This window comes from Scyliorhinus torazame, chromosome 25 (assembly GCF_047496885.1).
Source record: "Scyliorhinus torazame isolate Kashiwa2021f chromosome 25, sScyTor2.1, whole genome shotgun sequence".
Taxonomy (NCBI): domain Eukaryota; kingdom Metazoa; phylum Chordata; class Chondrichthyes; order Carcharhiniformes; family Scyliorhinidae; genus Scyliorhinus; species Scyliorhinus torazame.
This window is the reverse complement of record NC_092731.1, coordinates 37,975,017-38,002,709: the sequence shown is the minus strand read 5'-3', so window position 1 is coordinate 38,002,709 and position 27,693 is coordinate 37,975,017. Positions and strand designations below refer to the sequence as shown.

The window sequence follows — 27,693 nt, the reverse complement described above, 5'->3', positions numbered from 1 at the left end:
GCAATTTAGCACGGCCAATCCACCTAACCCGCACATCTTTGGACACTAAGGGGCAATTTAGCACGGCCAATCCACCTAACCTGCACATCTTTGGACACTAAGGGGCAATTTAGCATGGCCAATCCACCTAACCTGCACATCTTTGGACACTAAGGGCCAATTTAGCATGGCCAATCCACCTAACCCGCACATCTTTGGACACTAAGGGACAATTTAGCACGGCCAATCCACCTAACCTGCACATCTTTGGACACTAAGGGACAATTTAGCATGGCCAATCCACCTAACCTGCCCATCTTTGGACACTGAAGGGCAATTTAGCACGGCCAATCCACCTAACCTGCACATCTTTGGACACTAAAGGGCAATTTAGCACGGCCAATCCACCGAACCTGCACATCTTTGGACACTAAGGGGCAATTTAGCACGGCCAATCCACCTAACCTGCACATCTTTGGACACTAAGGGGCAATTTAGCATGGTCAATCCACCTAACCTGCCCATCTTTGGACACTAAGGGGCAATTTAGTACGCCCAATCCACCTAACCCGCACATCTTTGGACACTAAGGGGCAATTTAGCACGGCCAATCCACCTAACCTGCACATCTTTGGACACTAAGGGGCAATTTAGCATGGCCAATCCACCTTACCTGCACATCTTTGGACACTAAGGAGCAATTTAGCACGGCCAATCCACCTAACCTGCACATCTTTGGACACTAAGGGGCAATTTAGCACGCCCAATCCACCTAACCTGCACATCTTTGGACACTAAGGGGCAATTTAGCATGGCCAATCCACCTAACCCGCACATCTTTGGACACTAAGGGGCAATTTAGCACGGCCAATCCACCTAACCCGCACATCTTTGGACACTAAGGGGCAATTTAGCATGGCCAATCCACCTAACCTGCACATCTTTGGACACTAAGGGGCAATTTAGTACGCCCAATCCACCTAACCCGCACATCTTTGGACACTAAGGGGCAATTTAGCATGGCTAATCCACCTAACCCACACATCTTTGGACACTAAGGGACAATTTAGCATGGCCAATCCACCTAACCTGCACATCTTTGGACACTAAGGGCCAATTTAGCATGGCCAATCCACCTAATCTGCACATCTTTGGACACTAAGGGGCAATTTAGCACGGCCAATCCACCTAACCTGCACATCTTTGGACACTAAGGGGCAATTTAGCACGCCCAATCCACCTAACCCGCACATCTTTGGACACTAAGGGGCAATTTAGCATGGCCAATCCACCTAACCCGCACATCTTTGGACACTAAGGGGCAATTTAGCACGGCCAATCCACCTAACCTGCACATCTTTGGACACTAAGGGGCAATTTAGCACGGCCAATCCACCTAACCCGCACATCTTTGGACACTAAGGGGCAATTTAGCATGGCCAATCCACCTAACCTGCACATCTTTGGACACTAAGGGGCAATTTAGTACGCCCAATCCACCTAACCCGCACATCTTTGGACACTAAGGGACAATTTAGCACGGCCAATCCACCTAACCCGCACATCAGTCAATGGACAATTATAGATCCGATATTGAAATAGTTTGTTAAGCAGGGCCGGTAAGGGATATGAAACTAAGGCAGGAAAACAGGTTTCAGATAAAGATCAGGCAAAATCTAATCAAATAATTGAATTGAACAGGCCGGTGGGGTTGAATAGCCTGGTCCTGTATCCCTCATGTATCCCGACTTGGATCGACTGCAGCATTTGAGGACATTTACTGTGTTAAGGTGTTTCATAAATGCGAGTCATTTAGTCCTTGTAAAATCAGGAATGACGTTGCAGGACTTGCTACAGTCTCCTACCGAAACCATTTCATCCGAGAATTCCTCGTTGCCCAGTCTGGGATCATCCAGAATGTCAGCTGCCCCATCTGCTGGTTGGGCCCCAGTAGTGCAGCTAACATCGAACTATATTTCTCTAATACTCTGGCTGTGAACGTTCCTCAGGGGGAACCGAACAAGCCCTCTGTGCAGATCCACCCGGGCAATTTCACCCAGGCAATCCCACTGGCATGGTGCCACCTGGACTGCACGATTCCCCGCTGGAGGACTGAGGCAGAAATAATGAGAATTTGGGACACTTTGCCGCCTCTTCACTCCATGCAGACGCTGCATCTCGTCCCTTTGTGCCACCCTCATTTCTGGTGACCATCTGGACGGGGATAAGAGGCGGGAAGGTGGTGAAACTGGGCATTGCCCCAAAGTAGCCACCTCAGCCCCTGCCGTGGATGAAATTTGCCCCCCCCCCATCCTTTCGTGAATTTAGTCTGACACCGTGGGACATCACAGTGGCGCAGTCACAATAATCTTTAATAATAATCTTTATTGCCACAAATAGGCTTACATTGAAATGAAATGAAGTTACTGTGAAAAGCCCCTAGTCGCCACACTCCGGCGCCTGTTCGGGTACACAGAGGGAGAATTCAGAATGTCCAATTCACCTAACAGCACGTCTTTCGGGACTAGTGGGAGGAAACCGGAGCACCCGGAGGAAACCCACGCAGACACGGGGAGAACGTGCAGACTCCGCACAGACAGTGACCCAGCCGGGAGTCGAACCTGGGTCCCTGGTGCTGTGAAGCAACAGTGCTAACCACTGTGCTACCCCCAAACATTATTAAATGTTTAATTGATAGAGTGTAAATCATACTTTTTTTTAATAAACATTTTATTGAGGTATTTTTGGTATTATAGCAACAACAAAATAAACAATATACATGAAACTATAAGCATAGTGCAAAAGCCTTCTCCCTCTCTTACAGGCCCCACCTTTATTAACTCCCTACTCTAAGCTAAACTTCTGCTGACGATTAATTTTCGGCGAAGAAGTTGATGAACGGTTGCCACCTCCGAGCGAACCCTAACAGTGACCCTCTCAAGGCGAACTTGATTTTCTCCAATCAGAGAAAGCTAGCCATGTCCGTTAGCCAGGTCTCCGACTTCGGGGGCCTTGAGTCCCTCCAAGCTAATAGTATCCATCTCCGGGCTTCCAGGGAAGCAAAGGCAAGAACGTCTGCCTCTTTCTCCTGGATTCCCGGATCCTGCGACACCCCGACAATCGCCACCTCTGGACTTGGTGCCACCCTTGTTTTTAACACCGTGGACATGACATCTGCAAACCCCTTCCAAAATCCCCTAAGCTTCGGACATGCCCAGAACATGTGGACATGGTTCGCCGGTCCTCCCGCACACTTTGTACACCTGCCTTCCACCCCAAAGAATCTGCTCATCCGGGCCACTGTCATGTGAGCCCGATGAACGCCTTAAATTGTATCAGGCTGAGCCTGGCACATGTTGTGGACGCGTTGACTCTACTCAACGTGTCCGCCCAGAGACCATCCTGTATCTCTCCTCCCAGCTCCTCCTCCCACTTGCGCTTCAGCTCCTCGGTCTGCGTCTCCTCTGACCCCATAAGTTCCTTGTAAATGTCAGAGACGCTCCCATCTCCTACCCACCCTCTGGAAACTACCCTGTCCTGAATCCCCCTTAGCAGTAGGAGCGGGAAGGTTGATACCTGTTTACGTAGGAAGTCCCGCACCTGCAGATACCTGAATTTGTTTCCCCTCGCCAATCCAAACTTCTCCTCCAGCGCCCTCAAACTCGGAAAGCTCCCCTCTAAAAACATAGCCCCCATCCTCTCAATCCCTGCTCTCCGCCTTATCCGGAACCCCCCCATCCATACTTCCCGGGGCAAACCGGTGAGTATTACAGATTGGGGGCCAGAGCGATGCCCCCAGACTGGTGCCCTTGCATGAAGCCGCCTCCATACGCCCCCATGCCGACCCCTCCCCCACCACCCACTTCCTGATCATGGCTATATTCGCCGCCCAGTAAAAGTTGCTAAAATTTGGCAGCGCCAGCCTGCCCTCTCTCTGACTCCGCTCAAGCATTACCTTCCTTACCCGCGGGGTCTTGCCCGCCCACACGAAGCCAGTGATCACTTTGCTGACCCGTTTAAAAAAGGACCGCGGAATAAAGATGGGGAGACATTGAAACACGAACAGGAATCTCGGGAGGGCCGTCATCCTCACCGTCTGCACCCTCCCAGCCAGTGACAGCGGGGGCGTGTCCCAACTCCGAAAATCGTCCTTCATTTGGTCTACTAGTCGGGCCAGATTTAATTTATGCAGCCTGTCCCATTCCCGCGCCACTTGAATGCCTGGGTACCTAAAGCTTCCCCCGACTAATCTAAACGGCAGCTCCCCCAATCGCCTCTCCTGTCCCCTCACCTGGACCGCAAACATCTCACTTTTCCCCATAAAGTGGGCAAATTCCCCGAGAATCCTCATGATTTCTTCCATCCCCTCTATTGGGTCCGATACATACAGAAGCAGGTCGTCTGCATAGAGCGAGACTCTGTGTTCCATGTGTCTCCCCCCCCCACCCCCCCCCCCCCCCCCCACCCCCGGACCAGCCCCTTCCAGCCCCTTGAGGCTCTCAGAGCAATTACCAACGGTTCTATAGCTAGCGCGAACAACAGTGGGGAGAGGGGGTATCCCTGCCTCGTCCCCCGGTGCAGTCTAAAATAGTCCAATGTTGTCCTGTTCGTCTGCACACTTGCCACAGGAGCCTGATCCAGCAACCTGACCCAGTCAATAAAGCCCCGCCCGAATCCAAACCGTTCCAGTGCCTCGCACAGATAATCCCATTCTACCCGATCAAAAGCCTTTTCTGCATCCATTGCGACCACTACCTCCACCTCCCTACCTTCCGGGGGCATTATAATCACATTTAACAGCCGCCTTACATTGGCCACCAGCTGCCTGCCCTCAACAAACCCCGTCTGGTCCTCCCCAATAACGCCCGGAACACAATCCTCAATCCTGGAGGACAAGATTTTGGCCAGCAATTTGGCATCCACATTCAGCAGGGAGATCGGCCTGAAGGACCCACACAGCTCCAGGTTCTTGTCCCACTTCAGAATCAGCGAAATCGTGGCCTGTGACATCGTCGGGGGCAACACCGGCCCCAATATCCCAGAGAACGTTTTATAAAACTCCACTGGGTACCCGTCCGGCCCTGGGGCTTTACCTGACTGCATGGCCTTCAAGCCCCTCCACTATCTCTTCCAACCCGATCGGGGCCCCCAGCCCTTCTACCCGCTCTCCGTCCACCTTTGGGAAATTCAGCCCCTTCAAGAAGTGCCTCATGCCCTCCGGCCCCGTAGGGGGTTCCGACCTGTACAGCCTGCTGTAGAAATCACTAAACGCCTTATTCACCCCTGCTGAATCTCCGACCACGTTCCCATCTCCGTCATTTACTTTCCCCATCTCCCTGGCTGCCTCCCTCTTTCTAAGCTGCTATGCAAGCATTCTGCTGGCCTTCTCTCCATGCTCATAGATCGCCCCGCTCGCCTTTCTCAGCTGCTCCACCTGTGGTTAACACGCCAAACTCCGCCTGTAGCCTCCGCCGTCACTGAGGCACGATCAATTTGACTGGAGACGAAGTTGAATTCAAACTGAGGCATTATTAGTATCAGATGTGTGGCCTCCTACAACAGCTGACGAAATGGGTGCGAGCTGAAGGCCACGCATATTTATAACCTGGCTCCTGGGCGGAGCTAGCATGCAGGGGCCCAGGTGAACCTGTAGTGCAGGTTCCACCGTACAACCCATAATATAGGAACACAGTGGTTTACCACATTCACCCCCTATTAAAACTGAGTCCAGCGGGGTTGGTGGATAACTATATACAATTCGCAATCTTTAATATTTACAGAACAGTGAACAAAAAATGTCTCTGGTCATCCGGTGGGCCGGTCAGAGGTTCAGCCGGTCCGGCGCCTTGATCGTCCTCTGGGATCGACGAAGTGGAGCCGGCGATGTTGGTGCTGTCGTTGGTCGAAGTTGACTCCGGGAGCTTGCCGAAATCCTCTTCATCAATGGGGGTGGGCAGGGGGAGGACGGGCGGTCCTAGGGGGGGGTGATGGGGCGGTGGAGGAGGGGAGGGTGGCACCGGGGGCGACAGGGGTGGTGTGGGGGCGGAACCTGCTGGTGCCAGGTCCCTGAGGGAGACGGTACCCTGGCAGCCGTCGGGGAACGCCACGTAGGCGTACTGGGGGTTTGCGTGGAGCAAGTGCACCCTTTCCACCAGCGGGTCCGCCTTGTGGAGCCGCACATGTTTACGGAGAAGCACGGTTCCCGGAGCTGTGAGCCAAGTTTGGAGCGATACCCCGGATGTGGACTTCCTGGGAAAGGCAAAAAGACGTTCATGCGGTGAACTGTTAGTGGCCGTGCAGAGTAATGAGCGAATGGAATGTAGTGCATCAGGGAGGACCTCTTGCCAGCGGGAGGCCGGGAGATTTCTGGACCCTAAGGCCAGCTGGACGGCCCTCCATACCGTCCCATTCTCCCTTTCTACCTGTCCATTTCCCCGGGGGTTGAAGCTCGTCGTTCTGCTGGAGGTGATGCCCCTGCTGAGTAGGAACTGGCGTAGCTCATCACTCATGAATGAGGATCCCCTGTCGCTGTGGAAGTAGGTGGGGAAGCCGAACAGAGTGAAGATAGAAGAAAGGGCTTTAATGACGGTGGCAGACGTCATGTCGGGGCATGGGATGGCGAAGGGAAACCGGGAGTATTCATCGATCACACTGAGGAAATATGTGTATCGATCGGAGGAGGGGAGGAGGCCTTTGAAATCCACGCTGAGGCGTTCAAAGGGGCGGGAGGCCTTCACCAGGTGCGCGCGGTCCGGCCGGTAGAAGTGCGGCTTGCACTCCGCACAGACCTGGCAGTCCCTGGTGACTGTCCTTACTTCCTCGACGGAATAGGGCAAATTTCATGCCTTAATGAAATGGTACAACCATGTGACCCCTGGGTGACAAAGGCTGTCGTGCAGGGTCCGGAGTCGGTCTACCTGTGCGCTGGTACATGTACCTCGGGATAGGGCATCTGGGGCTCGTTGCGTTTGCCAGGGCAATACTTAATCTCGTAATTATAGGTGGAGAGCTCGATTCTCCACCGCAAGATTTTATCATTTTTGATCTTGCCCCGCTGTGTTGAACATGAAGGCTACCGACCGTTGGTTAGTGAGGAGAGTGAATCTCCTACTGGCCAGGTAATGCCTCCAGTGTCGCAATGCCTCAACGATAGCCTGGACCTCCGTTTCGACGGATGAGTGCCGAATTTCGGAGGCATGGAGGGTGCGGGAAAAGAATGCCACGGGCCTGCCTGCCTGGTACAGGGTGGCGGCAAGGGCGACGTCCGATGCATCGCTTTCTACTTGGAAAGCAAGTGTTTCGTCTACAGCGTGCATTCCAACTTTGGCAATATCAGCTCTGATCCGGGCAAAGGCCTGTTGGGCCTCTGCCGTTAGGGGGAAGTGAGTGGACTGTATGAGTGGGCGGGCCTTGTCCGCATAGTTTGGGACCCACTGAGCGTAATACGAGAAGAACCCCAGGCAGCGTTTGAGGGCCTTGGGGCAGTGGGGGAGGGGAAGCTCCATGAGGGGCCGCATGCGGTCGGGATCGGGCCCCAGAACTCCGTTCTGGACCACGTAGCCGAGGATGGCTAAGCGGTTTGTGTGGAACACACACTTCTCCTTGTTATACGTGAGGTTGAGGAGAGTGGCGGTGCGGAGAAATTTAGCGAGGTTGGTGTCGTGGTCCTGCTGATCATGGCCGCAGATGGTCACATTGTCTAGGTACAGAAACATGGCCCGCAAGTCGTACCGGTCGACCATTCGGTCCATCTCCCTTTGGAAGACCGAAACCCCATTGGTGACGCTGAAGGGAACCCTAAGGAAGTGATGTAGCTGGCCGTCTGCCTCGAAGGCGGTGTATGGCCGGTCCAATTTACGGATGGGGAGCTGGTGGTAAGCGGATTTCAGGTCCACCATTGAGAAGACCCAGAACTGTGTAATCTGGTTAACCATGTCAGATATGCGTGGGAGGGGGTACGCGTCGAGCTGCGTGTACCTGTTGATGGTCTGGCTGTAGTCCACGACCATTCGGTTTTTCTCCCCAGACTTAACCACTCCCACCTGAGCTCTCCAGGGGCTGTTGCTGCCTCGATGACTCCCTCCTGAAGCAACCGCTGCACCTCGGACCTGATGAAGGCCTTATCCTGGGTGCTGTACCGTCTGCTCCTGGTGGCGACGGGTTTGCAATCTGGAGTTAGACTGGCAAAGAGGGAAGGAGGATCGACCTTTAGGGTCGCGAGGCCGCACACAGTGAGGGGTGGTAAGGGTCCGCCGAATTTAAGGGTCAGGCTCTGGAGGTTGCACTGAAAATCCAGGCCGAGGATAAGTGCAGCGCAGAGGTTAGGGAGGACGTGGAGGCGGAAACCGTGGAACTCTACGCCTTGGACTGTGAGCGTGACCGTGCAGTACCCCCGGATCGCTACGCGATGGGATCCGGAGGCCAGGGAGATACTTTGATTGGTAGGGTGTACCTTAAGTGAGCAGCGCCTTACCGTATTTGGATGTACAAAGCTCTCGGTGCTCCCGGAGTCCAGTAGGCAGGAGGTCACGTGGCCGTTGACTTTCACGCTGGTGGATGCGTTGGTCAGAGTGTGTGGTCGGGACTGGTCGATTACCATGGATGCGAGTCGTGGTTGATCGTCGGGGAGTGAGGCGGCCGCTGCGTCGGGGTCCTGAAACGCCGTTGGTCTCCGTGTGCTGCGGGGTGGACAGGAGGTCCTGGGGGTCACTCCTTCATAGCTGCCACCGGAAGTCCCAGTGTAAATCATACTTAACAAGCTATCTGTCCCGCATATTCCCCTTCAGTTCTCTGACCTGGAGCAAGTCTGACCCAGCGCTCCTCAGTCTTCACCGTGGCTGGGGCAAGGAGGAGGGTCCCAAATCCACCCCTTCAGAACAGGGATTTAAACCTGTGCTGTTGGGACCAAACTGATCCACACCGGCTATTCGGCCAACTGAGGCCACATCCCCCCACCCCCACCCCACCTCCCCCCTCTCCCCACCAAGTCTCTCTTTATACTCTTCCTAATAAAACAAAAATTAATAAATTGAACTGAGAATCAATAAATGAGAGGGGATGACAGCCCCTGGGGGAGGAGGCACAAATTAAAATATCATTGGGGGGGGAGGGGCAGGGAGGAGGCACCCCCCCCCCTCCCCCCCCGGTGCCTACCGATCGCAGAAGGCCTGAGGCATGCTGATGGCCCCTGAGTGCCCCATGTCCAAGGTCACCCGGCCACAAATATACCCCCAGAATAGGGAAAGACAGTTGGGTCGGACTACCCCCCCCCCCCCCCCCCCGGGGCGCCCGGCGCCTGAACCTGTTAATGACCAACTTGGCCAAGCCCAAGAGCAGGCTTACGAGGAGGCCCTCCCTGTCCCCGCACCCCACCCCACCCCCTCCATGCCGGGTAAGTCTCTCTTTATATGTACTCAAGATACTTAATGAATCAGTGCCCTGCACCTCTAACCTGAACAGTACAATGAACATACCATTAACACATTAATTCGGCAAGTAACTATATTGTAAAGAGTTTGTGTGGATCTCAGGGGTGGAGTCACTCAGGCTGCCCGTCAGCTGATACAACGATGAGCTCGGGGGCCATAGACCAGTGTTGACTTTTCTTAAATATGGAAGAATAAGGAGTGATCTAATCAAGGTGCTTAAGAAAATTAAGGAGTTACTGGTTTAGACATCGAAGGCTGCGCTGATGCAGGAAAGACCCCTGTCTGGCCCACCTAACCCCATTTGCCAACTCTTGACCCATAGTCTTAAAGGGGCAGAACCTTAAAATCAGAATGCGATCATTCAGGGGTGATGTTAAGGGACATTGCTTCACACACAAAGGGAAGTGGAATTCTGGGACTGTCCCGTCCCGTCCCCAGGTCGGCGGCTTGCTTGGGGTATTCGGGGTTGTGAGTGTCAGGTTTTTGTTTGGCATAAGGGATTTGAAAAGCTGCGGGAACAAGGCTGGGGAGCGGAGCTGAGGTTTAATTCAACCATGATCTAATTGAGTGGCAGAACAGGTCTGCCGCACGACCAAGTAAACGGTCACATTTATTCCTCTAGCTCCTTTGGTCTTCGTCCTGCCTCAGTCTTCCATTTTCCTACCTCCTTTCCAGGTTTGACCGTGCAGGAGGCAAGCTTCCGTCCAAACGCTGATCAATAATCGGTATTTGGATCCCCCTGCGTATCCCCAACTCCGACCTCTGTTCTTCAGCGTTCCACCATGATCGGTCACGCCCTCAGGTGCCCGGGTCGGAAGTTCTAGGATTTGACCCCAGGCCTCTCCGCCTCTCTCTCCTCCTGTAAGACATTTCTCTGACCAAGCTAAAGATCGCCCAGCCTAATCGCTCCTGAATTAGTTCCGTGTTGACACTTGTTTGGCAACAGACTGCTGCAACGCCGTGGGTCAGTTTCGCGCTCTCAGGGTTGTTCAGCAACTGCTGCCCAATCGCTTTATACATGCAAGTTGTTGTTATGCCTGGTAGCCCCCCCCCCCCCCGCCCCCCCCCCCACCCCCACTCCCAAACTCCTTTGGGTTTGCCGGCTGTGAACTAACAGGATCCCCTTTCTCCTTCCCCTCAGAACCGTACATCCAGTCTCGGTTTTATCGTTCGCCCGAGATCCTGCTTGGCCTTCCCTTCTGTGAGAAGGTGGACATGTGGTCCCTGGGCTGCGTGATGGCCGAACTGCACCTGGGCTGGCCCCTCTACCCCGGCAACAGCGAGTACGACCAGATCAGGTACATTGTCGAGACGCAGGGGCTGCCGAAGGACCACCTCCTCAATGCAGCCACCAAGGCGAACCACTTCTTCAGGAGGAACCCCCGGCAGCATTCTGTCCACCAGTGGCAGCTCAAGTGCGCCACCGATTACCAGGCCGAGACCCTGGTTCAGCCCCTGGAGAGGAGGAAGTACGTCCTAAAGACCTTGGACCAGCTGGAGACTATTAACATCACCAAGACTGTCTTCCCAGACGATGAGGTCATTGCTGAGTTCCACGATCGGAAGAATATGGTGGAGCTCATCAAAAGGATGCTTACCTTGGACTCTCATGAGCGAATCACGCCCAGCGCGGCCCTGAAGCACCCTTTCGTCACCATACAGCATCTCAAAATGACACACGAGCACACCAAGTATTACGACCTGTCGGTCCAAGGCCTTAACGTGGCCCTGAGCTGCGACAGGAGGGTCCTAGCTGACCGACATTACTACAACATGGCCGACGAGGCCTACTACCCAAACTCTGACTACTATGAGTGTCGGCAGGCCCACCACATTCCCAGCATCAGCTCGATGCAGAGGGCCATCGACAAGATGGACAGCTTGACCATCGAGGAGCCGGGGGCCCTGAACATGTGGCCGGAGGGAGCAGGGAATGCGGGATACCAGCCTTCGACTTCAAAGGCCGGCAGCTCCACATGCCTGCCCCATTCATACCACCAGGGGGCGTGCTGTAGGGCGAGCCACCCTGCTCACCGACACAGGAAAGAACCAGTCATGGGTTACTATGCCAACCGATGTGGGATGAAGCAGCGGAAGGCTCCCCACCATTCCCAGTCAGATCCTAATTTTGGGAATGTGATCCTGCTCGGGCAGGAACCTTCCACGGAGGTCATTAACTGGGAGGAGGAAGAAGCGGGGGCCATCTTTACCACGCCCTCGTCCTTAGTACAGGAAAAAAACAGGCCGGAGGAGCATCTGGCCACCAAAGAACCTTCAGGTCCCGAGGTAAACGCAGTGAAAGCAAGGGGTAACGGTGAGGTGTTGCCAAGGTTTTCAGGTGGCATCCAGCTCTGCAAACGGTTAATCAAGTGCTTTCTTGGCAAAGGTTCGGCAGGTAAATACTGCAAGACCGAGCAGATGTTTGGGTTTGGGGAACATGAACCTGGGACTAGAGCTTGCAGGTGCCGAGGGTGTCTCCGTCTCTGGGTCGGTCAATAAGACAGGGGTGGGCAGTGAACGTGTTGACTGACAGGAACAACATCACGATGGTGGCAGGACTTTATAGTTTGGGGCTTATAATGGATAGCCTGGCACCGACACAAGACTGGTACTGGACTGGGTAATGGACACATCAGTATTAATACAGGGCTGGTGCAGGACTGGGTCATGGACACATTGGGACCAAATCAGGACATGTACTGGACAGGGTAATGGACACATCAGCATTAAGACAGGGCTGGTACTGGAGTAGGTAATGGACATATTGGCAAAAATACCGGACTGGTACTGGACTGGGTAATGGACACATTGGCACCAGTACATGACTGGTACTGGACTGGGTAATGTACACATTGGGACCAATACAGGGCTGGTACTGGGCAGGGTAATGGACACATTGGCACCAATACAGGGCTGGTACTGGGCAGGGTAATGTACACATTGGGACCAATACAGGGCTGGTACTGGACTGGGTAATGGACACATTGGCACCAATACAGAACATGTACTGGACTGGGTAATGGACACATTGGCACCAATACAGGACATGTACTGGACTGGGTAATGGACCCATTGACATCAATACAGGGCTGGTACTTGACTGGGCAATGGGCACATTGGCAGCAATACAGGGCTGGTACTGGACTGGGTAATGGACACATTGGCATCATGATAGGACATGAACTGGACTGGGTAATAGACACATTGGCATCAATAAAGGGCTGGTACTGGACTGGGTAATGGACACATTGGCATCAAGATAGGACATGTACTGGACTGGGTAATGGACACATTGGCATCAATAAAGGGCTGGTACTGGACTGGGTAATGGACACATTTGCATCATGATAGGACATGGACTGGACTGGGTAATGGACACATTGGCATCAATACAGGGCTGGTACTGGACTGGGTAATGGACACATTGACACCAGTACATGACTGGTACTGGACTGGGTAATGTACACATTGGGACCAATACAGGACTGGTACTGGACTGGGTAATGTACACATTGGGACCAATACAGGACTGGTACTGGATTGGGTAATGGATACATTGGCATCAATACAGGGCTGGTACTGGACTGGGTAATGGATACATTGGCACCAATACAGGGCTGCTACTGGACTGGGTAATGTACACATTGGGACCAATACAGGACATGTACTTGACTGGGTAATGGACCCACTGGCATCAATACAGGACTGCTACTGGACTGGGTAATGGACACATTGGTATCAATGCAGGACATTTACTGGATTGGGTAATGGACACATTGGCATCAATACAGGGCAGGTACTGGACTGGCTAATGGACACATTGGCATCAAAACAGGACATGTACTGGGCTGGGTAATGGCCACATTGGCACCAATACCGGGCTGGTACTGGACTGGGTAATAGAATTGGTTTAGCACACTGGGCTAAATCGCTGTCTTTTAAAGCAGACCAAGGCAGGCCAGCAGCACGGTTCAATTCCCGTACCAGCCTCCCCGAACAGGCGCCGGAATGTTGCGACTAGGGGCTTTTCACAGTAACTTCATTGAAGCCTACTTGTGACAATAAGCGATTTTCATTTCATTTCATTTTCATTTCAATACAGGGCTGGTACTGGACTGGGTAATGGACACATTGGCATCAATACAGGACATGTACTGGACTGGGTAATGGACACACTGGCATCAATACAGGACATGTACAGGACTGGGAAATGGACAAATTGGCATCAGTACAGGACATGTACCGGACTGGATAATGGACACATTGGCATCAGTACAGGGCTGTTACTGGACTAGGAAATGGACATATTGGCATAAATACAGGACGTGTACTGGACTGGGTAATGGATACATTGGCATCAATACAGGACATGGACTGGACTGGGTAATACACACATTGGCATCAATACAGGGCTTGTACTGGACTGGGTAATGGACATATTGGCATCAGTACAGGACATGTACTGGACTGGGTAATACACACATTGGCACCAATACAGGGCTGGTACTGGACTGGGTAATGGACACATTGGCATCAATAGAGGACATGTACTGGACTGGGTAATGGGCACATTGGCATCAATACAGGGCTGATACTGGACTGGGTTACGGACACATTGGCATCAATACAGGACATGGACTGGACTGGGTAATACACACATTGGCATCAATACAGGGCTTGTACTGGACTGGGTAATGGACACATTGGCACCAACACAGGACATGGACTGGACTGGGTAATACACACATTGGCATCAATACAAGACGTGTACTGGACTGGGTAATGGACCCATTGGCAGCATTGCAGGGCTGGTATTGGATTGGGTAATGGACACATTGGCACCAATACAGGGATGTTGCTGGACTGGATAATGGACACATTGGCATCAATACAGGACATGAACTGGATTCGGTAATGGACACATTGGCATCAATACAGGGCTGGCACTGGATTGGGTAATGGACACATTGCCACCAATACAGGGTTGGTACTGGACTGAGTAATGGACATATTGGCACCAATACATGGCTGGTACTGGGCTGAGTAATGGCCACATTGGCATCAATACAGGGCTGGTAGCGGATTCGGTAATGGACACATTGGCATCAATACAGGACATGCACTGGATTGGGTTATGCACACCTTGCCATCAACACAGTGCTGGTACTGGACGGGGTAATTGACACATTGGCACCAATACACGACATGTACTGGACTGGGTAATGGATACATTGGCATCAATACAGGACATGTACTGGACTGGGTAATGGAAACATTGGCACCAATACAAGACTGGTACTGGACTGGCTAATCAACACATTGGCATCAATACAGGACTAGTACCGGCCTGGCTAATGGAAACATTGGCATCAATACAGGCCGTGTACTGGACTGGGTAATGAACACATTGGCATCAATACAGGCCATGTACTGGACTGGGTAATGGACACATTGGCACCAATACAGGATATGTACTGGATTGGGCAATGGGCAGATTGGCATCAATACAGGGCTGGTACTGCACGGGGTAACGGACACCTCGGCATCAATACAGGATATTTACTGGACTTGGTAATGGACACATTGGCATCAATACAGGGCTTGTACTGGACTTGGTAATGGACTCATTGGCATCAGTACAGGACATGTACTGGACTGGGTAATGGACACATTGGCATCAATACAGGGCTTGTACTGGACTTGGTAATGGACTCATTGGCATCAAAAAGGGCTTGTCCTGGACTGGGTAACGGACACATAGGCATCAATACAGGAGTGGTTCTGGACTGGGTAATGGACACATTGGGATCAAAAGAGGACATGAACTGGACTGGGAAATGGACACATTGGCACCAATACAGGGCTGGTACTGGACTGGGTAATGGACACATTGGCACCAATACAGGAGTGGTTCTGGACTGGCTAATGGACACATTGGGATCAAAAGAGGACATGTACTGGACTGGGTAATGGATACATTGGCATCAATGGGGATTGAGGGTGATTTAGAGATGTGGATCAGAAATTGGCTAGCTGAAAGAAGACAGAGGGTGGTGGTTGATGGGATATGTTCAGAATGGAGTACAGTCACAAGTGGCGTACCACAAGGATCTGTTCTGGGGCAGTTGCTGTTTCTCATTTTTATCAATGACCTAGAGGAGTGCGCAGAAGGGTGGGTGAGTAAATTTGCAGACGACACTAAAGTCGGTGGTGTTGTCGACATTGCGGAAGGATGTAGCAGGTTACAGAGGGACATAGATAAGCTGCAGAGCTGGGCTGAGAGGTGGCAAATGGAGTTTAATGTAGAGAAGTGTGAGGTGATTCACTTTGGAAGGAATAATAGGAATACGGAATATTTGGCTAATGGTAAAGTTCTTGGAAGTGTGGATGAGCAGAGGGATCTAGGTGTCCATGTACATAGATCCCTGAAAGTTGCCACCCAGGTTGATAGGGTTGTCAAGAAGGCCTATGGAGTGTTGGCCTTTATTGGTAGAGGGATTGAGTTCCGGAGTCATGAGGTCATGTTGCAGCTGTACAAAACTTTGGTACGGCGGCATTTGGAGTATTGCGTACAGTTCTGGTCACCGCATTATAGGAAGGACGTGGAAGCTTTGGAGCGGTTGCAGAGGAGATTTACCAGGATGTTGCCTGGTATGGAGGGAAAATCTTATGAGGAAAGGCTGATGGACTTGAGGTTGTTTTCGTTAGAGAGAAGAAGGTTAAGAGGAGACTTAATAGAGGCATACAAAATGATCAGGGGGTTAGATAGGGTGGACAGTGAGAGCCTTCTCCTACGGATGGAAATGACTAGCACGAGGGGACATAGCTTTAAACTGAGGGGTAATAGATATAGGACAGAGGTCAGAGGTAGGTTCTTTACGCAAAGAGTGGTGAGGCCGTGGAATTCCCTACCTGCAACAGTAGGGAACTCGCCAACATTGAAGGCATTTAAAAGTTTATTGGATAAGCATATGGATGATAATGGCATAGTGTAGGTTAGATGGCTTTTGTTTCGGTGCAACATCGTGGGCCGAAGGGCCTGTACTGCGCTGTATCGTTCTATGTTCAATGTAATACAGGGCTGGTACTGGTCTGGGTAACGGACACATTGGCATCAATACAGGAATCGACTAGACTGGGTAATGGACACATTGGCATCAATCCAGGGCTGGTACTGGACTGGGTAATGGACACATTGGCATCAACACAGGGCTGGTACTGGACTGGGTAATGGACCCATTGGCAGCATTGCAGGGCTGGTATTGGATTGGGTAATGGACACATTGGCACCAATACAGGGATGTTGCTGGACTGGATAATGGACACATTGGCATCAATACAGGACATGAACTGGATTCGGTAATGGACACATTGGCATCAATACAGGGCTGGCACTGGATTGGGTAATGGACACATTGCCACCAATACAGGGTTGGTACTGGACTGAGTAATGGACATATTGGCACCAATACATGGCTGGTACTGGGCTGAGTAATGGCCACATTGGCATCAATACAGGGCTGGTAGCGGATTCGGTAATGGACACATTGGCATCAATACAGGACATGCACTGGATTGGGTTATGCACACCTTGCCATCAACACAGTGCTGGTACTGGACGGGGTAATTGACACATTGGCACCAATACACGACATGTACTGGACTGGGTAATGGATACATTGGCATCAATACAGGACATGTACTGGACTGGGTAATGGAAACATTGGCACAAATACAAGACTGGTACTGGACTGGCTAATCAACACATTGGCATCAATACAGGACTAGTACCGGCCTGGCTAATGGAAACATTGGCATCAATACAGGCCGTGTACTGGACTGGGTAATGAACACATTGGCATCAATACAGGCCATGTATTGGACTGGGTAATGGACACATTGGCACCAATACAGGACATGTACTGGATTGGGCAATGGACAGATTGGCACCAATACAGGGCTGGTACCGGACTGGTAATGGACACATTGGCATCAATACAGGACATGCACTGGACTGGGTAATGTACACATTGGCACCAATACAGGACTGGTACAGGACTGGATAATAGACACATTGGCATCCATACAGGACATGTATTGGACTGGGTAATGGACACATTGGCACCAATACAGGACTGGCACAGGGCTGGGTAATGGACACATTGGCATCAGTACAGGACATGTTCTGGACTGGGAAAATGGACACATTGGCATCAAGACAGGGCTGGACTAGGCAATGGACATTTTGGCATAAATACCGGACTGGTAGTGGACTGATTGGCATCAATACAGGACATGTACTGAACTGGGTAATGGACACATTGGCACCAATACAGGACTGTACTGGACTGGGGAATGGACACATTGGCATCAATACAGGATATGGACTGGACTAGGTAATGGACACATTGGTAGCAATACAGGACATGCTCTGGACTGGGTAATGGACACATTGGCACCAATACAGGACTGGTACTAGACTGGGTAATGGACACATTGGCATCATTGCAGGACATGCAGTGGACTGGGTAATGAACAAATTGGCATCAAAAAGGGCTTGTACTGGACTGGGTAACGGACACATAGGCATCAATACAGGAGTGGTTCTGGACTGGGTAATGGACACATTGGGATCAAAAGAGGACATGTACTGGACTGGGAAATGGACACATTGGCATCAATACAGGGCTGGTACTGGATTGGATAATGGACACATTGGCACCAATACAGGAGTGGTTCTGGACTGGCTAATGGACACATTGGGATCAAAAGAGGACATGTACTGGACTGGGTAATGGATACATTGGCATCAATGGGGATTGAGGGTGATTTAGAGATGTGGATCAGAAATTGGCTAGCTGAAAGAAGACAGAGGGTGGTGGTTGATGGGATATGTTCAGAATGGAGTTCAGTTACAAGTGGCGTACCACAAGGATCTGTTCTGGGGCAGTTGCTGTTTCTCATTTTTATCAATGACCTCGAGGAGTGCGCAGAAGGGTGGGTGAGTAAATTTGCAGACGACACTAAAGTCGGCGGTGTTGTCGGCATTGCGGAAGGATGTAGCAGGTTACAGAGGGACATAGATAAGCTGCAGAGCTGGGCTGAGAGGTGGCAAATGGAGTTTAATGTAGAGAAGTGTGAGGTGATTCACTTTGGAAGGAATAACAGGAATACGGAATATTTGGCTAATGGTAAAGTTCTTGCAAGTGTGGATGAGCAGAGGGATCTAGGTGTCCATGTACATAGATCCCTGAAAGTTGCCACCCAGGTTGATAGGTTGTGAAGAAGGCCTATGGAGTGTTGGCCTTTATTGGTAGAGGGATTGAGTTCCGGAGTCGGGAGGTCATGTTGCAGCTGTACAAAACTCTGGTACGGCGGCATTTGGAGTATTGCGTACAGTTCTGGTCACCGCATTATAGGAAGGACGTGGAAGCTTTGGAGCGGGTGCAGAGGAGATTTACCAGGATGTTGCCTGGTATGGAGGGAAAATCTTATGAGGCTGATGGACTTGAGGTTGTTTTCGTTAGAGAGAAGAAGGTTAAGAGGAGACTTAATAGAGGCATACAAAATGATCAGGGGGTTAGATAGGGTGGACAGTGAGAGCCTTCTCCTACGGATGGAAATGGCTAGCACGAGGGGACATAGCTTTAAACTGAGGGGTAATAGATTTAGGACAGAGGTCAGAGGTAGGTTCTTTACGCAAAGAGTGGTGAGGCCGTGGAATGCCCTACCTGCAACAGTAGTGAGCTCGCCAACATTGAAGGCATTTAAAAGTTTATTGGATAAGCATATGGATGATAATGGCATAGTGTAGGTTAGATGGCTTTTGTTTCGGTGCAACATCGTGGGCCGAAGGGCCTGTACTGCGCTGTATCGTTCTATGTTCTATGTATTACAGGGCTGGTACTGGTCTGGGTAACGGACACATTGGCATCAATACAGGAATCGACCAGACTGGGTAATGGACACATTGGCATCAATCCAGGGCTGGTACTGGACTGGGTAATGGACACATTGGCAGCAAGACAGGGCTGGTACTGGACTGGGTAATGGATACATTGGCATCAATACAGGGCTGGTACTGGATTCGGTACTTGATGTATTGGCATCATACCAGGGCTGGTACTGCACTGGGTAATGGAGACATTGGCACCTACACAGTGCTGCTACTGGACTGGGTAATGGATACATTGGCATTAATACAGGACATGTACTTGCCTGGGTAATGGACACATTGGCATCAATACAGGACATGTACTGGACTGGGTCATGGACACATTGGCACCAATACAGGACATGTACTGGACTGGCACATGGAAACATTGGCATCGAAACAGGACATGTACTGGACTGGATATTGGACACATTGGCATCAATACAGGGCTGGTACTGGACTGGGTAACGGACACATTGGCATCAATACAGGACATGCACTGGATTGGGTCATGGACACATTGGTACCAATACAGGACATTTACTGGATTGGGAAATGGCCACATTGGCACCAATATAGGGCTGGTTCTGGACTGGGCAATGGATACACTGGTATCAATACAGGGCTGGTTCTGGACTGGGTAATGGGGCTGGTTTAGCACACTGGGCTAAATCGCTGGCTTTTAAAGCAGACCAAGGCATGCCAGCAGCACGGTTCAATTCCCGTACCAGCCTCCCCAAACAGGCGCCAGAATGTGGCGACTAGGGGCTTTTCACAGTAACTTCATTGAGGCCTACTTGTGACAATAAGTGATTTTCTTTTCATTTCATTTTCATTTCAATACAGGACATGTACTGGACTGGGTAATGGACACATTGGCATCAATACAGGGCTGGTACTGGACTTGGTTCTGGACACTTTGGCACCAATACAGGACATGTACTGGACTGGGTAATGGACACATTGGCACCAATGCAGGGTATGTACTGGACATGGTAATGAACACATTGGCACCAATACAGGACATGTACTGGACTGGGTAATGGACACATTGGCACCAATACAAGACTGGTACTGGACTGGCTAATCAACACATTGGCACCAATATAGGACGTGTACTGGATTGGGCAAGGACAGATTGGCATAAATACAGGGTTGGTACTGGACTGGGTAACGGACACGTAGGCATCAATACAGGATATTTACTGGACTTGGTAATGGACACATTGGCATCAATACAGGGCTTGTACTGGACTGGGTAACGGACACATCCGCATCAATACAGGACATGTACAGGACTTGGTAATGGTCAGATTGGCATCATGGTGGACCATGTACTGTACTGGGTAATGGACACATTGGCATCAATAGAGGACATGAACTGGACTGGAAAATGGACACATTGGCACCAATACAGGGCTGGTACTGGACTGGGTAATGGACACATTGGCATCAATAGAGGACATGAACTGGACTGAGAAATGGACACATTGGCACCAATACAGGACATGTACTGGATTGGGTATGGACACATTGGTACCAATTCAGGACATTTACTGGATTGGGAAATGACCACATTGGCACCAATACAGGGCTGGTTCTGGACTGGGTAATGGGGCTGGTTTAGCACATTCAGCTAAATCGCTGGCTTTTAAAGCAAACCAAGTCAGGCCAGCAGCACAGTTCAATTCCCGTACTAGTCTCCCCGAACAGGCGACGGAATGTGGCGACTAGGGGCTTTTCACAGGAACTTCATTGAAGCCTACTCGTGACAATAAGCGATTTTCATTTCATTTCATTTAAATACAGGACATGTACTGGACTTGGTAATGGACACATTGGCATCAATACAAAGTTGGTACTGAGCTGTGTAATGGACACATTGGCATCAATTTGTGCTGTACTGTTCCATGTTGTAATACAGGGCTGATACTGGACTGGGTAATGGACCACTGGGTAATGGACACATTGGCACCACTACAGGACATGCACTGGACACGGTAATGAACACATTGGCACCAATACAGGACGTGTACTGGATTGGGCAATGGACAGATTGGCATCAATACAGGATATTTACTGGACTTGGTAATGGACACATTGGCACCAATACAGGGCTGTTACTGGACTGGGTAATGGACACATTGGCACCAATACAGGAGTGGTTCTGGACTGGGTAATGGACACATTGGGATCAAAAGAGGACATGTACTGGACTGGGTAATGGATACATTGGCATTAATACAGGGCTGGTACTGGTCTGGGTAACAGACACATTGACATCAATACAATACTCGACCGGACTGGGTAGTGGACACATTGGCATCAATCCAGGTCTGGTACTGGACTGGGTAATGGACACATTGGCACCAATACAGGGCTAGTGCTGGACTGGGTAATCGATACATTGGCATCAATACAGGGCTGGTACTGGATTCGGTAAAGGGTATATTGGCATCAATACAGGACATGTACTTGCCTGGGTAATGGACTCATTGGCATCAATACAGGGCTGATACTGGACTGGGTAATGGACATATTGGTACCAATACAGGACATTTACTGTATTGGGAAATGGCCACATTGGCACCAATACAGGCGTGGTTCTGGACTGGGTAATGGATACACTGGTACCAATACATGGCTGATTCTGGACTGGGTAATGGGGCTGGTTCAGCACATTCAGCTAAATCGCTGGCTTTTAAAGCAAACCAAGGCAGGCCAGCAGCACAGTTCAATTCCCGTACCAGTCTCCCCGAACAGGCGCCGGAATGTGGCGACTAGGGGCTTTTCACAGTAACTTCATTGAAGCCTACTAGTGACAATAAGCGATGTTCACTTCATTTCATTGTCATTTCAATGCATGTACTGGACTGGGTAATGGACACATTGGCATCAATACAGGGCTGGTACTGGACTGGGTAATGGACATATTGTCAGAAATTCCGGACTGGTACTGGACTGTGTAATGGACACATTGGCAACAATTCAGAACTGGACTGGATAATGGACACATTGGCACCAATACAGGACATGTACGGGACTGGGTAATGCACACATTGGCTTCAATACAGGGCTGGTACTGGACTGGGTAATGGACACATTGGCATCAATGCAGGACATACACTGGATTCGGTAATGGACACATTGGCATCAATACAGGGCTGGTACTTCACCGGGTAATGGACACATTGGTACCAATACAGGACATGTACTGGACTTGGTAATGGTCAGATTGGCATCATGGTGGACCATGTACTGTACTGGGTAATGGACACATTGGCATCAATAGAGGACATGAACTGGACTGGGAAATGGACACATTGGCACCAATACAGGGCTCGTACTGGACTGGGTAACGGACACATTGGCATCAATACAGGACATGTACTGGATTGGGTCATGGACACATTGGTACCAATTCAGGACATTTACTGGATTGGGAAATGACCACATTGGCACCAATACAGGGCTGGTTCTGGACTGGGTAATGGGGCTGGTTTAGCACATTCAGCTAAATCGCTGGCTTTTAAAGCAAACCAAGGCAGGCCAGCAGCACAGTTCAATTCCCGTACCAGCCTACCCGAACAGGCGACGGAATGTGGCGACTAGGGGCTTTTCACAGGAACTTCATTGAAGCCTACTCGTGACAATAAGCGATTTTCATTTCATTTCATTTCAATACAGGACATGTACTGGACTTGGTAATGGACACATTGGCATCAATACAAAGTTGGTACTGAACTGTGTAATGGACACATTGGCATCAATTTGTGCTGTACTGTTCCATGTTGTAATACAGGGCTGATACTGAACTGGGTAATGGACACATTGGCACCAATACAGGACATGTACTAGATTGTGTAACGGGCACGGAGGCACCAATACAGGGCTGGTACTAGTCTGGATTATGGACACATTGGCATCAATACAGGACACGGACCTGACTGGGTAATGGACACATTGGCATCAATACAGGGCTGGTACTGGACTGGGAAATGGGCGCATTGGCATCAATACAGGACATGTACTGGACTGGGTAATGGACAGATTGGCACCAATACAGGGCTGGTACTGGACTGGATAATGGACACATTGTCACCAAGACAGGACATGTACTGGACACGGTAATGAACACATTGGCATCAGTACAGGGCTTGTACTGGACTGGGTAATGGTCACATTGGCACCAATACAAGACTGGGACTGGACTGGCTAATGGAAATATTGGCATCAATACAGGCCATGTACTGCACTGGGTAATGGACACATTGGCACCACTACAGGACATGCACTGGACACGGTAATGAACACATTGGCACCAATACAGGACGTGTACTGGATTGGGCAATGGACAGATTGGCATCAATACAGGGCTGCTACTGGACTGGGTAACGGACACATAGGCATCAATACAGGATATTTACTGGACTTGGTAATGGACACATTGGCACCAATACAGGGCTGTTACTGGACTGGGTAATGGACACATTGGCACCAATACAGGAGTGGTTCTGGACTGGGTAATGGACACATTGGGATCAAAAGAGGACATGTACTGGACTGGGTAATGGATACATTGGCATTAATACAGGGCTGGTACTGGTCTGGGTAACAGACACATTGACATCAATACAATACTCGACCGGACTGGGTAATGGACACATTGGCATCAATCCAGGTCTGGTACTGGACTGGGTAATGGACACATTGGCACCAATACAGGGCTAGTGCTGGACTGGGTAATGGATACATTGGCATCAATACAGGGCTGGTACTGGATTCGGTAAAGGGTATATTGGCATCAATACAGGACATGTACTTGCCTGGGTAATGGACTCATTGGCATCAATACAGGGCTGGTACTGGACTGGGTAATGGACATATTGGTACCAATACAGGACATTTACTGTATTGGGAAATGGCCACATTGGCACCAATACAGGCGTGGTTCTGGACTGGGTAATGGATACACTGGTACCAATACATGGCTGATTCTGGACTGGGTAATGGGGCTGGTTCAGCACATTCAGCTAAATCGCTGGCTTTTAAAACAGACCAAGGCAGGCCAGCAGCACGGTTCAATTCCCGTACCAGTCTCCCCGAACAGGCGCCGGAATGTGGCGACTAGGGGCTTTTCACAGTAACTTCATTGAAGCCTACTAGTGACAATAAGCGATGTTCACTTCATTTCATTGTCATTTCAATGCATGTACTGGACTGGGTAATGGACACATTGGCATCAATACAGGGCTGGTACTGGACTGGGTAATGGACATATTGTCAGAAATACCGGACTGGTACTGGACTGTGTAATGGACACATTGGCAACAATTCAGAACTGGACTGGATAATGGACACATTGGCACCAATACAGGACATGTACGGGACTGGGTAATGCACACATTGGCTTCAATACAGGGCTGGTACTGGACTGGGTAATGGACACATTGGCATCAATGCAGGACATGCACTGGATTCGGTAATGGACACATTGGCATCAATACAGGGCTGGTACTTCACTGGGTAATGGACACATTGGTACCAATACAGGACATGTACTGGACTGGGTAATGAACACATTGACACCAGTACAGGAAATGTACTGGACTGTGTAATGCACACATTGGCTTCTATACAGTGCTGGTACTGGACTGGGTAATGGACATATTGGCATAAATACCGGACAGGTACTGGACAGGGTAATGAATGCATTGGCATCATTGCAGGGCTGGTATTGGACTGGGTAATGGACACACTGGCATCAGTACAGGACCTGCAGTGGACTGTGTAATGGACACATTGGCACCAATACAGGACATGTACTGGACTGGGTAATGGACACATTGGCAGCAATACAGGGCTGGTACTGGACTGGGTAATGGACACATTGGCACCAATACATGGCTGGTACTGAAATGAAAATCGCTTATTGTCACAATTTGGTTTCAATGAAGTTACTGTCAAAAGCCCCTAGTCGCCACATTCCGACGCCTGTTCGGGGTGGCTGGTACGGGAATTGAACTGTGCTGCTGGCCTGCCTTGGTCTGCTTTAAAAGCCAGCGATTTAGCCCAGTGTGCTAAACCAGCCCCATTACTGGACTGAGTAATGGCCACATTGGCATCAATACAGGACATGCACTGGACTGGGTAATGTACACATTGGCAGCAATACAGGTCTGGTACTGGACGGGTTACTGGGTACATTGGCACCAATACAGGGCTGCTCCTGAACTGGGTAATAGATACTTTGGCATCAATACAGGACATCTACTGGACTGGTTAATGGCACATTGGCACCGATACAGGACATGTACTGGACTGGGTAATGGTCACATTGGCACCGACACAAGACTGGTACTGGTATGGGTAATCAACACATTGGCACCGACACAAGACTGGTACCGGCCTGGCTAATGGACACATTGGCACCAATACAGGGTTGGTACTGGACTGGATAATGGGCACATTGGCATTATTGCAGGGCTGGTATTGGACTGGGATGTTGCAGTGCTTGTATTGGACTGGGTATTAGCACATTGGCATCTATACAGGGCTGGTACTGGAGTGGTTAATGGACACATTGGCATCAATACAGGGCTGGCACTGGACTGGGTAATGGACACATTGGCACCAATACATGGCTGGTACTGAAATGAAAATCGCTTATTGTCAAAAGTAGGCTTCAATGAAGTTACTGTCAAAAGCCCCTAGTCGCCACATTCCGGCGCCTGTTCGGGGAGGCTGGTACGGGAATTGAACTGTGCTGCTGGCATGCCTTGGTCTGCTTTAAAAGCCAGCGATTTAGCCCAGTTTGCTAAACCAGCCCCATTACTGGACTGAGTAATGGCCACATTGGCACCAATACAGGACTAGTACTGGACTGGTTAATGGACACATTGGCACCAATACAGGACATGTACTGGACTGGGTAATGGTCACATTGGCACCGACACAAGACCAGTACTGGTATGGGTAATCGACACATTGGCATCAATACAGGGCATGTACTGGACTGGGTAATCGACACATTAGCATCAATACAGGACATGTACTGGTCTGGGTAATGGACACATTGGCACCGACACAAGACTGGTACTGGTATGGGTAATCGACACATTGGCATCAATACTGGCCATGTACTGGACTGGGTAATCGCACATTAGCATCAATACAGGACATGTACTGGACTGGGTAATGGACACATTGGCATCAATGCAGGGCATGCACTGGATTGGGTAATGGACACATTGGCATCAATACAGGGCTGGTACATGACTGGGTAATGGTCACATTGGCACCGACACAAGGCTGGTACTGGTATGAGTAATCGACACATTGGCATCAATACAGGACTGGTACCAGCCTGGCTAATGGAAACATTGGCATCAATACAGGACATGTACTGGACTGGGTAATGGACACATTGGCACCAATACAGGACATGTACTGGACTGGGTAATGGTCACATTGGCACCGACACAAGACTGGTACCGGCCTGGCTGATGGAAACATTGGCATCAATACAGGGCATGTACTGGACTGGGTAATCAACACATTGGCACCAATACAGGACATGTACTGGACTGGGTAATGCACACATTGGCTTTAATACAGGCTGGTACTGGACTGGATAATGGACACATTGGGATCAATACAGGACATGGGCCTGACTGGGTAATGGACACATTGGTATCAATGCAGGACATGTACTGGACTGGGTAATGGACACATCGGACCAATACAGGACTGGTATTGGACTGGATAATGGACACATTGGCATCAATACAGTGCTGGTACTGGACTGGGTTATTGACACATTGGCATCAATACAGGATATGTACTGGACTGGGTAATGGACACATTGGCACCGACACAAGACTAGTACTGGTATGGGTAATCGACACATTGGCATCAATACAGGGCATGTACTGGACTGGGTAATCGACACATTAGCATCAATACAGGACATGTACTGGACTGGGTAATGGTCACATTGGCACCGACACAAGACTGGTACTGGTATGGGTAATCAACACATTGGCACCGACACAAGACTGGTACCGGCCTGGCTAATGGACACATTGGCACCAATACAGGGTTGGTACTGGACTGGATAATGGACACATTGGCATTTTTGCAGGGCTGGTATTGGACTGGGTATTAGCACATTGGCATCTATACAGGGCTGGTACTGGAGTGGTTAATGGACACATTGGCATCAATACAGGGCTGGCACTGGACTGTGTAATGGACACATTGGCACCAATACATGGCTGGTACTGAAATGAAAATCGCTTATTGTCAAAAGTAGGCTTCAATGAAGTTACTGTCAAAAGCCCCTAGTCGCCA

At 50.3% G+C, this 27,693-nt stretch overlaps 1 protein-coding gene across 1 annotated transcript in view; it reads left to right on the top strand.

Annotated features, from left to right (window-relative positions):
• LOC140402546 (homeodomain-interacting protein kinase 4-like) overlaps nucleotides 1–27,693 on the top strand; it is an 87,494-nt gene that overhangs the window by 14,128 nt on the left and 45,673 nt on the right. Inside the window, exon 2 of the mRNA XM_072490397.1 lies at nucleotides 10,549–11,693. Coding sequence (XP_072346498.1) covers nucleotides 10,549–11,693 — 1,145 coding nt within the window. The remainder of the gene's footprint in view (nucleotides 1–10,548; nucleotides 11,694–27,693) is intronic.